A 15,105-nucleotide genomic window follows, 5' to 3' on the forward strand; every position below is an offset into this window, starting at 1 on the left:
TGCGAAATTAAACAGTGGTTTCATTTAAATTGTTTATACATTCGGGACGGGTATACTATAATTTTTATTACTACAAAATAATATTAAATACCTATCTATCTAATAATAATTATTGTCTTATTATAAGTTGTAACAAATTTTACTTTAGTAAACGGTATTCAAACAGTAGCTAGTAGTTTAGCTGTTTTATATAAGAAGATACAATGGTTGTTCTTTAAAATGTAGGGTACACATATATCTCCGGTCAGTTTTTCTTAAATGTTTAAAAAAAAAGCATATTCATTATTCACAAATTCCTTTAAAATCAATAAACATAATAAGTATGCCTTGTTTTTCAATCTATATTATGAATTTAAAACATAATTCTACTTTATATAACGTGGACACTTCTCTGAACATTAAATTTGCGATTACCAAAAAATGGGTTTTTGGAGATACAATAAGTGCGCTTTAGACCGACGATATGCAATTTGCATATTTGCCTAAGTCTAATTATTAGGTATTCGGGCACAGTGCGAATAGTAATTGTTTTGTAGTTAATAAAACTAGAAATACAAGTGACATTACCCAAAAGCAATTTTTAATTGCATTCTAATACATTTAATAAAGAACAATCTTGCTGTAGTTTTTGCTCCAAAGTTTTAAAAATATCAGGAACTACCTCTAATTTGTACGCCCACTTAAAACAAAAATATGGTGTACTTTTTATTAAGTAAGTAAAAAAATATGGTGTAAAAATACAGTGGCTGATGAAGATAAAACTGAGAATGTAGAGGTATATAATACCGCAATATTGCGTTTAATTAAATATTGTTTTTACATACCTTGATAAATTCTTTAAAAGCATCACAAACTGCATCCAAAACTTCTTCTATAAACTAACTTATGAATGATTTGGGGACTCTAAATAAATTTTCTAAATTTTTAAGAGTCTCCACTATCTAAATATCGAAACGTTATTTGTAATTGCAGTTTGATCGATAGAGCTTCTTCCATATTAGTAGATTTTTTTTTAATTTTGGGGCTAACGAGTTCCAATAAATATTTAACATAGTGCTCTGAAAATCTAAAAAAAATTTTAAATCTTCAGGGTACATATATATATATATATATATATATATATATATATATATATATATATATATATATATATATATATATATATATATATATATATATATATATATATATACAAGGATTTCCACAGTTTTCACTGTATTCCTTCACTCAACCGTTTTCTCCAATTTTTCCTGTTTAACCAGTCCCCTTCCTGTAGGTTTCTTCTACTCATTGCTTCGTCCACCTCATCTCTGAAAGATCTTCGGGGTCTGCCTCTCTTTCTTCTTCCTATCGGGCTCCACTCTGTTATTCTATTTATCCACCGATTTTGGTCTGCTCTTCTGACATGTCCGTACCATGTTAATCTCTTGTGTTCGATGTAGTCTATTATGTCGGAGTTCATTCCCATTCTCCTCTTAATCTCCATGTTATTTATTCTGTCTCTTCTTGTTACTCTGCAGCTTCTCCTTAGGAATTCCATCTCTGTTGCTCTTATTTTGTTTTTGGTTTTCTTATTTATTGTCCAATTTTCACACCCATAAGTGAGGATACTTCTTGTCATGGTATTATATATTTTTTTCTTTGTTTTCATGCTGATGTTCTTATCCCATAGTACCGGGTTCAATTTTCGTATGCAATCTCTTGTTTGTCCTAGTCTATTTTTTATCTCTTCCTCCATTGTTCCTTTGTTTGATATTATGAAACCTAAATACTTATACTTGTCTGTTCCTTTGATTTGTTTACCTTCGTCTATTTCCAGCTGTTTTTATTTCTGTATTCTCCGTTGTTAGGTATTCAGTTTTCTTTAGGTTTATTTCCATCCCATTCTTTGTATATTCCTGCTCCAGTTTTCTCATCATAAAACTGAGGTCATCCTCGTCTTGTGCGATCACTATTTGGTCGTCGGCAAAACTTAGCGTATATAGATATTCGTTCCTTACTGGTATACCCATTCCTTCGCACTTTCTTTTCCATGGTTTCAGGGTTTTTTCCAGGAATATTTTGAACAGGGTGGGGGATGTGGAGCAACCCTGTAGTAGTCCCTTTGTCGTCTTAAATGGCCTGCATATTCTATTGCCCGTTTTGATAGCTACTTCGTTATTCTTGTAGAGTGCTTTTACCGCGTTTATTAATCTTCGTGGAACTTCGATGTCTTCCATTGCTTCCCATAGCTTGGTTCTAGGTATTGAGTCATATGCCTTCTTAAGATCAACAAAAGCCAGATGGACGGATCTATTTTTGGCCATTCTTTTTTCTATTAGTTGTTCGACCGTCTAAATGTGATCTAAGCATGCTTTCCCCGCTGTGAAACCTGCCTGGTCTTCTCCGATTTTATCTTGTATATATATTTCTAATTTTTCCTTTATGGTCTTTCCATACAGTCTGCCTATAGACGATATAATGCTGATTCCCCGATAGTTTTCGCAGTTTTTTCACATGGAGATGTCTAATTAAATCGGTATGACTTCTCTTTTGAATCCACTCCCTTGTAAACCATCGTCTTTTCTTCTTCTTTCTTGTCAAATTTTGAGAAATTATGTCTACTATAACTCCACACATAACTTGAGATTCTTCTGCCACCAAGCACTGCATATTCGCCACGAAGCAAATATTTGCCGTGTAAAGTCTCTTCACGAACGAGGCATGACCTCAGTCGTGAATTTATTCGTGAAGATTCGTGTCAACCACGTGTGTGTGGCTCTTGCTCGTGATTCACTACCCATGTGAACTCAGCTTTAGTTGATCATGTTTCCTTCTCGTGATTTTGGCTTTAACATATATTTTTACGATAACACCTGCTGAAGAATTAGAATATTTTGTAATTATATTTTATATTTTGAATTTGATAAAGAAATTCTAACTTTAAGTCTTAGACCTTCAAGGTCTGTTTAAATAAATAGTTTGTTTAAGACTGAACTAATATAAACCTGTTTCTTTGTGATATTCCAGTTTTTCCAGTATTATTGGGGAGTATTGCTAAAAAATAACTTACACCAAATAATTAACACCATATAATTAAAAAAAGTCAGTAGCCAAAACTAAAGTTATTAATTAATGTCTATAATAATCTAATATTGAAATGTTTGTTTGTATAAAAGCCACAACGATATATCTTGATTATAATATTTAACGGATATTATAAATTGAACTTTCTTCTGCTGGTTTCCATGGAATGTCGTCTTCCATCAATTATCCATTCATACTTTCCATATTTACTATCAAAAGTTCCTCTCTGCAACGATTTCAATTTTAGCGTGAATCTTGGACCTAATTCCTTTAGCCTACATTTTTTTCCAGTCGCATCAAATCCATATCTATAAAAGAAATAATACAAAATACATACTACTATTATTCAACCTCATATCATTATCATAGAATTTTTCTATTTTTAATTAAAAATATTTAGAATAGTATACCAACTAAAATTTATAAGATAACAAAGGGTCACCAAAAAGGGGTAATTAATAAAAATTAGAGTAAAGTGGTAAAGACTGTATGACAGAGTAGTTGCTACAGATCAAAGCTAATCGAAGAACTTAAAATAATTTTATTCAAGTATACTCTTCAAAGCTCTTCGATAGTACAAAACTATTTGAAGTTTAATAGTTCTAGCTAAATTCTAGTATTAGAAAAAGCTTTAGTAAATTGCCGAAAGATTTCAAAGGATGTTAATCCATAATATACATCAAATTGGTACTATAAAACTTCAGCTAGACTGGCATTTAAAAAATAATCAGTAATAGTAGAGTAGACTAGTTAAAGGCCATAGATAGGGATAATAAAGGAATCTACGTAAATGGAAAATAGTTAAACCATCTTAGGTTCGCTGACAATATACTATTGATAGCAACAATACAATGATATCAGATCTAGAAAACCCATAATAGAAAATCAACTAAAATTTAGCATTAAGAAAAAATAAAAATTTTGGGTAATGCGTGAAATATATATATATATATATATATATATATATATATATATATATATATATATATATATATATATATATTTATATATATATATAAATATATATATATATATATATATATATATATATATATAAATATATATATATATATATATATATATATATGGTGAAATATATATGAGCTATATATATATATATATATATACACATATGTCCAAAAGTTTGGAATATTGGAATATTTCATCTTTTTATTCATTTTTATATATCAACTCTTCTGAATAGTTAAACATCATTTTGTTTCAATTCTCAACAATAGTAAATAAATCTCAAAACCAGATAAACGATATGCAAAAAATTATTTATTCTCTTGGAGTGAAAAACTTACAATGTACAACCTTACATTTAAAAATAAATTAGTATAGAAAAAAATAATTTTTAATAAAACTTATAATTAGTATTTCCTCCATTGGCCTGTGTGCATGCCTGTAGGCGGTTTGGCATGCTGATGATTAACTGGTCGAGCTGTCCTTGCGGAATTCTTTCCCATTCTTCACGAGCAGCATCTTTTAGTTCTCGAGTGTAATAAGGGGATTGTTCCGCTTCTTGATGCATGTTTTGAGAATGTCCCAAGCATGTTCAATAACGTTCATGTCAGGAGAATTCGAGGGCCACTGTAATGTAGATATTCCTTCTTCTTTCAGAGAATTTTGTACTGCTGCTGTTCGATGAGGGGGTGCGTTGTCATGCATAAACACAAATTCAATACCTACCGACCCTCGGAATAAACGTAGGACAGGATTTAAAACTTCCTCGATGTACACAGCACCAGTGACTCTTCTCTCCAGAACCAGCAGTGGCGTCTGTGTACCACTCATAATACCACTCCAAACCATAATACTGCCACCTTCAAATGGGACACGCGGTTGGGCTGTTTCTAGTCGGGCTTGTCGTCCTGAGGCCCTACAAACCAGTGTTCTTCGCGAATCAGATACCAAGCCAATTTTTGACTCATCAGAGAACATCACGTTATTCCAGTTAGGACCATTTCTCTAGCCCATTGCAACCTTACTATTTTGTGTTGGTAGGTTAGTTTAGGAACACGTAGCGGTCTTCTACGATACAAATTTACCGCATTTAGTCTGCGTGTTATGGTTTGCCGTGAAATATTCACGGTATATTTAAGGCTTGAAGCCTAGAAATTTCTCTGGATATACCACTTATAGATTCCAGACGATTTCTACGAGCTATCAATGTTATTTGCCAGTCTTGTGCTGCTGTTGTACATCGACTTCTACCACTTCTGGGACGATCCTTGACGTCATTTGTATCTTGGTATTTTTTTTTTAATTTTCGATACAGGACTCTGAGTAACATCAACAATATTCGTGATATAACTTTGACTACAGCCCTGTTGTAACAAAGCAATTACTTTAGATCTGTCAAAATGAGATATCACGTTTCTAGGCATTTTTAAAGGCTCAATTCAAATTTAAACCAAGACTGAAATTATGTGTAAATACGCTAATCAGTTGAATGTGACCAAAATCATACAAAAACGATTCAAATTTTTTATCATTTTCATTTAAAAACGCTCTAGAATGAATATCAACAATAGTTTTAAAACCACCATAGGCGTAGGTATATTATTTGTACGTATTCCAAACTTTTGGACATGTATATATATATATATATATATATATATATATATATATATATATATATATATATATATACAGTAGACTCCCTCTATAACGAGAACTGAAATGGCAGACTAATTACCTCGTTATAAGCGGATCTCGTTATATCCAACAACAATAATACTGTGCATACATATGAATATGTAGTTTTCTAAAACATTAACTTTCTATAGTGAAGCCATTCGGAGCAATATAAGATGCTAATAAATATTGTTTGAATGGCGTTTTTGAAAAAAAGTTGTTTACTTTTCTTGTCAATGAAATACATTAAAACAAAAAAGAATTGTTTACTTTTATTGTCAATGATATACGTTAAAACAAAAAATCTGTATTCTGTAAATCTGTATAAAGCGTAATTTCAAGAATAACATAAACTACTGCGTCTGCAATTAGAAGAAGTCTGTCGTTTTTGACTGCTTTAAATTGTCCAGTATTCTATCTATCATATTTTCTAAAGATGTGAAACAGTTTTATGCTTCTTCATTTGCGTTTTTTCTTTGGATAAAGTTTCAACCTTTAAAACACTTTCCACATCTTGTCTATTAGGACCTATATTATTAGGTGTGAATGGTCAACCCCCTACAATGACACTTGTGAATCATAAATTGTAAATTTCTGACTAAGAATCATAAATTGTAAGAAGTTTTTTGCGGACGGCACTTAAAACGGGTATTTATTTATAGCTACGGTCGGGACAAAACGTAAAAAAACACTTTTTTTAATCTTATTTTATCTCGTTATAAGCAAATATACCTCGCTATAGAGGGTTATAGTTCAATAGAAATCTCACGTTACATGTAATGTACCTCGTTATAAGCGAAAACTCGTAATAACCGTGTTTGTTATAGAGGGAGGATACTGTATATATACATATATATATATATATATATATATATATATATATATATATATATATATATATATATATATATATATATATATTAATGGGCCTGCGTAGCGCAAGCGGTAGGATGCTTGCCTCGCAAGCTGGTGGTCCGGGGTTCGAATCCCACCGCCGGCAAGAACATCTAGACATTCTAAAAATGTCTATAGGCCCCAGGTCGACTCAGCCTGAATAAAAATGAGTACCTTGGGTAAAACCAGGGGTAATAATAGACGGTTGAAGCGTAGCACTGGCCATGTTACCTTCCTTGTATACCGTAGGCCCTAGATATAGCAGACTACCCTGCTATACTCCCAAAGCCGCGACAGCGGTATAAAAACGGGAGACTATTATTATATTATATATATATATTTATATATATATATATATATATATATATATTTATATATATATATATATTTATATATATATATATTTATATATATTTATTATATATTATATATATTTATATATATTTATATATATATATATATATATATATATATATATATATATATATATATATATAAGATGGGTACGATGGGTAGATGACATAAGAACAGTGGCAGGCAAACAGTGGATTAGATTGGCGCAAGATAGAGAAAGATGGAAGCAATTGGGAGAGACCTACATTCAGGAGTGGATGGAAAATGGTTGACAAAGAAGAATATATATATATATATATATATATATATATGTATATATATATATATATATATATATATATATATATATGTATATATATATATATATATATATATATATATGTATATATATATATATATATATATATATATATATATATATATGTATATATATATATATATATATATATATATATATATATATATATATATATATATATATATATATATATATATATATATATATATATATATATATTGGATATTCGGCAACATGGCAGCAAGCGGTACAGACATAAATGATGGAGCTCCCAATAATAAAATGTGTAAAAAGTGTAAAAAAAATCTAGTGAATGGTATAAAGTGCAGTAATTGTGACAACTACTTTCATGTAAGATGTGCGAAAAGTTCCAACTTTGTTACTTTTCTAAATGACGATGTAATTACATGTTGTGTATCCACGCAGCGAAGCATTTTTTGATGCGATGGAGACCACAAATAAAAAGGTAATTGACTGGCATTTATTTAGTTATATATTAAAGCAGAAAGATATCTTAATACTTGAATTAAGAGATAAGATAAATATTTTAAATGAACACATAGCCCTATTAAAACAAGGTAATAAAAATTACAATACAAAAACAGAGGACCTCCAATCTATGCAAAAAGCTGACGAATTTAGCAGACAGCCCAGTAAGCAACCGGTCCAAAGCAATAACAATAAACTACCTAATTTAGTTCAAAATGAGCGTGTTGCCAGCTCTCCTAGTGTTTCAAATATTTCAAAGAATATGATTTCGACAAAAATTTTGGAGATGGAAACCAAACGAAAATGTGATGAGATTATAAATCTAAATGAAGATGCTATAAACCAAACTAAGAATGAAGAAAAAAATGGAAAGAAGTAAGAAGTAAACCAAAACGACAATTACTTATAGGGAAGAATGATGCAATTAAAGTCAATGGTAAAGATCTAAAGGGTATACCCAAAATAACGGACCTGCACGTATACAGGGTGGACACACGTATGACTGCTGATGACATGACAGAATCATTGAAAAGTTTTTTCCCGGAGGTTACATGTACATCTTTGTATTCCAAACATCCTAATCTTTATGCCCCATTTAAGGTAAGTATATATGATTACCACTTTAAAGATGCTATGGATTCTAATAAATTGCCGCATGGTGCCTATGTCCAACGGTTTTTTCACCTGAGAACCAACTCAGACATGCATCAGCCGAAGACGCAAACCTAACGGCAATTAGTTCAGAGTTCAAACATTTTAAAATCATTTGTGTAAATTCACAGTCAATAACAAACAAAACATGTGCATTTGAGCTAATTTTAAATTGTAACTGTCCGGATATTGTTTGTGAAAGAAATTTGTTGGAGCCCTCTTTTTTGATTTAACTAAAGCTTTTGACTCTATAAATTTAAATGTAGCAATTTGTAAACTAAACGGACTTGGATTTCGAGGTAATTTTTTAAAATGGTTACAATCCTATCAAGAATATCGACAGATGTATGTCAAAGTCGGTCATTATCAATCAGATTTGTATGACGTTGATCTTGGCTTTCGACAAGGATCAATACTGGGTCCTTTGTTATTTCTTTGTTATATCAATGATATGCCTAAATATATGAGTACGGAAAATATTTTTTTGTATGCTGATGACACGACTTTGGTGGCATCTGCAAAAAATGCTGAGGAATTGAGGTTAAAACTCAATACCTTAGCCCATGAGTTTACGTCTTGGTGCGAAAAAAACTCCTTAATAGTAAATTCGAGTAAAACAGTATGTATGCAATTTTATATAAAAACTCCAATAAAGGAAAATTTCTCTGTCAAAGTCGACAATGATTTTATCACTTTATCTGACACTACAAAGTTTTTAGGACTACATCTAAACAGTAATATGAGCTGGGAGGTACATATTAATCATGTATGTTCGAAAATTAATTCTGGATACTATGCTATTTTGCAACTCAAATATTTATTTACAACGGAACAGATACTTAATGTTTATTACGCTATCATCTATTCACATTTGTCATATAATATTGTTCTATGGGGCAGTGCAACAAATGTCTCGAAAGTTTTTATAGCCCAAAAGCGCATAATTCGCTTGATTTTTAATTTACCATATAGACATACGTATAGAGAGCATTTTAGAAAATATCAAATACTCACTGTTCCCCCAATTTTTATATACAGAAGTATTCTGTATACAAAAGCTAATATCAATAGATTGAAATCAAATTCAGATGTACACAATTATCGTACCAGAAAAAAGATTTCTTTATGACTCCTAAACATTACACTTCCATGTTTGAAAAAAACCCTGATTATAGCGGCGTAAGGTTTTTAATCAGCTCCCATCCAAATTAAAAAGTGAAGCAGATGATGATAGGGCATTTAAGAATAAATTGAAGACTTATCTCATCGAGTCATGTTTTTATAGTGTCTCGGAATTTATGTCTTAGATATGTTGTATGTTGTTTCTATATTTATGTGTATGTTTATATTGTATAGGTAGTCTTTAACGTTTCCTTTTACTTTGACATGTCCTGTTTTATGTAAATAATCTGCAAGGATGAATAAAGTTTTATTATTTATTATTATTATTATTATATATATATTGTTATGATGTATTGTTTGTTTGAATGATGGGCAATGAGTATTTTTAATAATATAGGGTTTTTATCCCGGTTCTCAAAGAATTAGTTTGTAAGTACTTTTTTAAATTATCTTTATTATAACTATTATGAAACACACATATATATCTAACCTAGCCAATGTAAATTTAAAATAAACTATCTTTAAATTGATACTCTTATAAAACTAATTAAATTCTATAGACAATGTAAAATTTAAACAAACTATCTTCAAAATTGAAATTGTTATGATATTAACTAAATTATATTAACAAAATTTTGTACCTTTCTTTCACTGAATGCCTAAATGAACTGTTTTCCACTATATAGATTCTAATCACCACTGAATGTCTTCGTACTTCGGTTATCCTTGTTTTTGTGAAATTACTTTTTCCAATTATCAGCTTCTACCAATTTAAGATATATTTTTCTTCACCAGCATTTATAAACCACCAAGCAAACCAGCAAACAGCATTTATATTTATTCTTCTTTTTAATATACCAATATCCAATTATTATAAGTTGATTTATACTAATCTCCAATCATAATATAATTTTAATTTCTTCCAATATCCAACCAATATTCTTCTAACATACTTTTTTAATTATATTAAACAATTGGACTATTTGTAACTGATTCACTGACTCCAACTAACTTTCATATTTCTTACTAAACTGCCTGACTAAAAACTTTCTGACTGACTGACTTACTAAAACTGCCTTCTTACTAAAACTTTTCTGACTGCACTATCTTGAAAATTCTGAACAATTGACTTCACTAACTTAATGAGTCTATCTTCTACTGACTTTCATAATAAACTGGCCATCTTGAATCCAAATCACGGGTATTTATATCTTTTTGGATGCTCTAGAATCATCTGGTAAGAGATCATGTTCCATTTGTTCTATTACTTCTATATGGATGTTCTCGAAAAAAGTATATGTTCGTTCTACAGACATAACCATTATTTCGAGAATGTTCGACCGTAAACAATGGTCAAATTCTGCATTCTGGAGAATTCGTTCATTTTTTATTGATAATTTTGTTTACATTTAGACTTTTCAGATCAGAATAAATATTTAAATTAGTAACTAACACTCTAATTTAATAAAATACACATTTCAAACAACTATAACCCCACTTATATTCGTAAAAATTCTTAAAATGACACTTGGAGAGTATGTATAGTTGGTTGCCTATGCACATGGCTCACTTAAATATATTTACAACATTAAACTACAACTTTTTACAATTATTATATGCTAATTTCTTAAAAATGCCCTCACATAAATAATTTTTATTAAATTCCCTAGTATATAACTTCTTAAAATAACCAAATACTTGTTATATCTAATATTATCTAGTATATAACTTATAAATTAATTTTTTAAACAATATCATTTCAATATATACATATATACACACACATAAATATATATATATATATATATATATATATATATATATATATATATATATATATATATATATATATATATATATATATATATATATTGTCGCCAAGGTAACCAATCACGACAAAGATTGTTACTTTGGCCGGCCAACCACAGCGCTCGTTATTAACTGCGCTGTCATTGGCCTCTCGGGGGAAGTGTGCTGAAAATTCTCAAACACGATGTGTATAAAAGAGCAGCACATCTTCCGAACGGGATCCAGTCGTCATACACTACTAGCCCCGTAAGACCTTGTTGGTTTGGTGCGCTACCAAGCTACCTTTGAGTTTTATTAATTAACCAATATCCTGCTATCGTCGAAGACGTCGAAAAATTGAAGAATAATACCTAATAATGGTTATCCAATTTAGAAGTTAAATCATCAAGTGTACGAGAACCGGCGTGTCGACTACAAAACGCTTCCTGACAGTAGAACACGACTTTCTGAGATAGAAAAGACATTGGTCTTATAACTATCTCAAATCGTGTCGAACTGACCACAGCGTTGTTTGAGCCTGTCACGGTAAAGAGCGAATAAAAGCCCCGACGGGGACTTGTAATTGCTTTTCCGATCAGGTTGAGCTGCAATACCACTTCGTCTCCGAAACCTTATGTAAATAGTAACTATATGAATTACTAATAACAAAAAGGTAGCTATACGAAGCGACTGGCAGCAGGAAGAGTCGACATTGCCGGCATTCTTGTAACTCTCTCGAGGAGAGGGAACGCGGCTACGCGAAGCGAGAAGGCCGACATCTTTGTGGAACTTGAGTCATACACCACGCATCAGAATTCTAATACATATTAATTCAGTGTAAGAATATTTTGTCTGTAAGAAAGCTCGAAATGTTGTAGATCGTCCAGAAACCCCTAAAAACCAGGAGGACGCTACGGCCGTACGACATGGCGCCCAACTAACAGAAGATACCCACAACCCAGACCTGGCTACAGTATTGTCCACGCTGATACAAGCAGTCACAGCTTTAACACTGGTACAACCCAAACCTGAAGCCCAGGAGAAAAAGATCGAGATTCCACAACCAAAATGGACCCCTACACCACCTCAATATTCCGGCGACGATACCGAAAATCCACAACAATTCGTAGACATAATAGACCACATGAGCAATATGAACATCGATACCAAACACTGGATAGCCTACATCCTAGAAAAATCACTAATAGGAGAGGCAGCACAATGGGCACAGAGCCAATTCACGACTGGTCTAAACTACGAGACGTTTTTAAACAGGCTGATCGATCACTTCGACAATACAACGAAGAGATCATCACTAATGTCCAAGTTATACGGACATTACCAAAAATATCAGCCAATGGCAGAATTTATTTCAACCAAGATGGCTCTTTTTCGACGATTATTACCACATATCAACGAAGAAGAACGGTGCAGGGCCATTACCAACCTAATTCGCCCAGAAATCAGGAAAAATCTTCGCAACAACATGCCGAGAACAGAAGAAGACCTAAGGCGAATCTGCGAAGAACTAGAAGCAGACGACAATATTTTACGACGTGCAAACCGACAACCTGACCCGCCAAAAGCCGCAAAACAATCGAACCAGAACCAAGCCAGGGGACAATTTTCACAAAGGCAACCGAGAACTTCTGAGACTATAGATGATTGGAGAAATAGAAATCCAACTCAGAAACCAACGCCGAAACCCCGACAACAACCTAACAACCAGGGAAACGACGAGAGGGGCACCCATTAAGCCTCTCTCCAGATGCGGTGCCCCAACTTAATCCAATCAACGCCATGAAAGTTTCAAATCTGCCACGACTCGATGCGAACATCAATTCAAAGAGAGTCCAGGTCCTCATCGATACCGGTGCATCGATGAATTATATCAATCCTGACTTGGTTCAAGCGGCAGATATTCATAAAAGGCGGAGAATGGTCCAGTTGGCTTGCAAACACACCACTACACATAGTCAGGGTACAGTCGAAGTCACGATCGATTTTGGAAGTTTCCAGTCCACAACGAGATGTGCCATTGTCAAAGATCTGAACCAAGATCTAATTCTGGGTATGCCATGGCTCCAAAAAGAAGAGGTACTAATAGACATTAACCGAAAATGTCTACACGTTGGAAAAGAATCACGAAAAGTCCTCTACTGGAAGTCGCATTCAGCCAAACAACGCAACTCAAAGACTCAACTCCAAGATGACCAAGCTCCACAATTTGCAGTCCCAACCGTAAGGGAACTCCTGCAGGAGTACGAAGACGTCTTCGACGATAAACTTAAACAACCCACTACCCGAGACACGGTGATGGAAATCAAGCTGACAGACACACGGCCGATCAATACGAAGCCATTTAAATGTTCTCCAGCTAAGAAAAAAATAATGTTCGATGAAGTCCAGGAGATGCTTGCAGCAGGTGTCATCCGACCAAGTCGATCACCCTATAACAGCCCAGTGGTGATCGTCAAGAAGAAGGATGGCACGCCTCGATTTTGTGTTGATTATCGTAAAATCAACAAGATAACAATCGACGAGGTCTCCGCCCTACCGCCAATCCACGATGCAATTAAAGAGCTAGGAACGGCGAGAATATTTTTGACATTAGATTTGAAGAGTGGTTTTTGGCAAATACCACTACACAAAGATTCGATTCCGCTGACAGCATTCAGTCTACCCGACGGATCGTCTTATGAGTTCGTAGTTATGCCATTCGGACTCAAAAATGGGCCTGCAGCCTTCCAAGGACCTCGACGGGGACTTGTAATTGCTTTTCCGATCAGGTTGAGCTGTAATACCACTTCGTCTCCAAAACCTTATGTAAATAGTAACTATATGAATTACTGTTAACAAAAAGGTAGCTATACGAAGCGACTGGCAGCAGGAAGAGTCGACATTGCCGGCATTCTTGTACCTCTCTCGAAGAGAGGGAACGCGGCTACATGAAGCGAGAAGGCCGACATCTTTGTGGAACTTGAGTCATACACAACGCATCAGAATTCTAATACATATTAATTCAGTGTAAGAATATTTTGTCTGTAAGAAAGCTCGAAATGTTAGAGAATTCTGATTGCCGGTGTCTCCCCACCTACCACAAAGGCTCGGCGGAACTTCTTGCCCGTAGCGGCCGGTATCTCAATCAACTCCTTAAATACGAAGATGGACTCTCGAAACTTGAGATCCTCTTCGAGAGCGGCGGTTGTAGATCGTCCAGAAACTCCTGAAAACCAGGAGGACGCTACGGCCGTACGACAATATATATATATATATATATATATATATATATATATATATATATATATATATATATATATATATATATATATATATATATAGATTGTGCCAGTATTAATACTTAAAATAATATTTGAAAACATAAAAATATCGATCGATCGGTTTGGGCCAAGTTCAAATAAAGGCACTGATACTACTTGCCGGCCGGCTGGTTTCAGTCGGCTGGGGTCAACCAACGGGTTTTTTTATATCAACGTTCAGTTGTTATATTTATTCAATTTAGATATTTTTTTCCCAGAGAGTTGTGTAGGGGAATATTTTACATATTTCAATTTCCAAGCTGTTTAATCGAAGCTATCAGTGAATAGTTTAAGATAAATATTACGTTTTTATGGGATTAAGTCAAAAATATTGGTCGTGATTGTGATGAGAATCACATTTTTAATTATTTAATGTTTGACATTTTAATTTCCATTTAGGAAATCGTTCTCAAAAATCGTTTTTAGTACAAAATGTGTATACACATTTTTACATAATTTGCACAATAAACAAGGTTAAATATT

General features: G+C 32.9%; 1 protein-coding gene across 2 annotated transcripts in view; it reads right to left on the reverse strand.

Annotated features, from left to right (window-relative positions):
• Window positions 1-3,058: 3,058 nt before the first annotated feature.
• The window catches only part of LOC140442676 (probable ribosome production factor 1), a 207,170-nt gene continuing 195,123 nt past the window's right edge, over window positions 3,059-15,105 (reverse strand). For both annotated transcript variants that reach the window (XM_072533670.1, XM_072533669.1), the window contains one exon: window positions 3,059-3,374. In XM_072533670.1, the coding sequence (XP_072389771.1) occupies window positions 3,197-3,374 (178 nt within the window). In that variant the 3' untranslated portion in view covers window positions 3,059-3,196. The remainder of the gene's footprint in view (window positions 3,375-15,105) is intronic.

The sequence above is a fragment of the Diabrotica undecimpunctata genome, chromosome 6 (assembly GCF_040954645.1).
Source record: "Diabrotica undecimpunctata isolate CICGRU chromosome 6, icDiaUnde3, whole genome shotgun sequence".
NCBI classification, from domain to species: domain Eukaryota; kingdom Metazoa; phylum Arthropoda; class Insecta; order Coleoptera; family Chrysomelidae; genus Diabrotica; species Diabrotica undecimpunctata.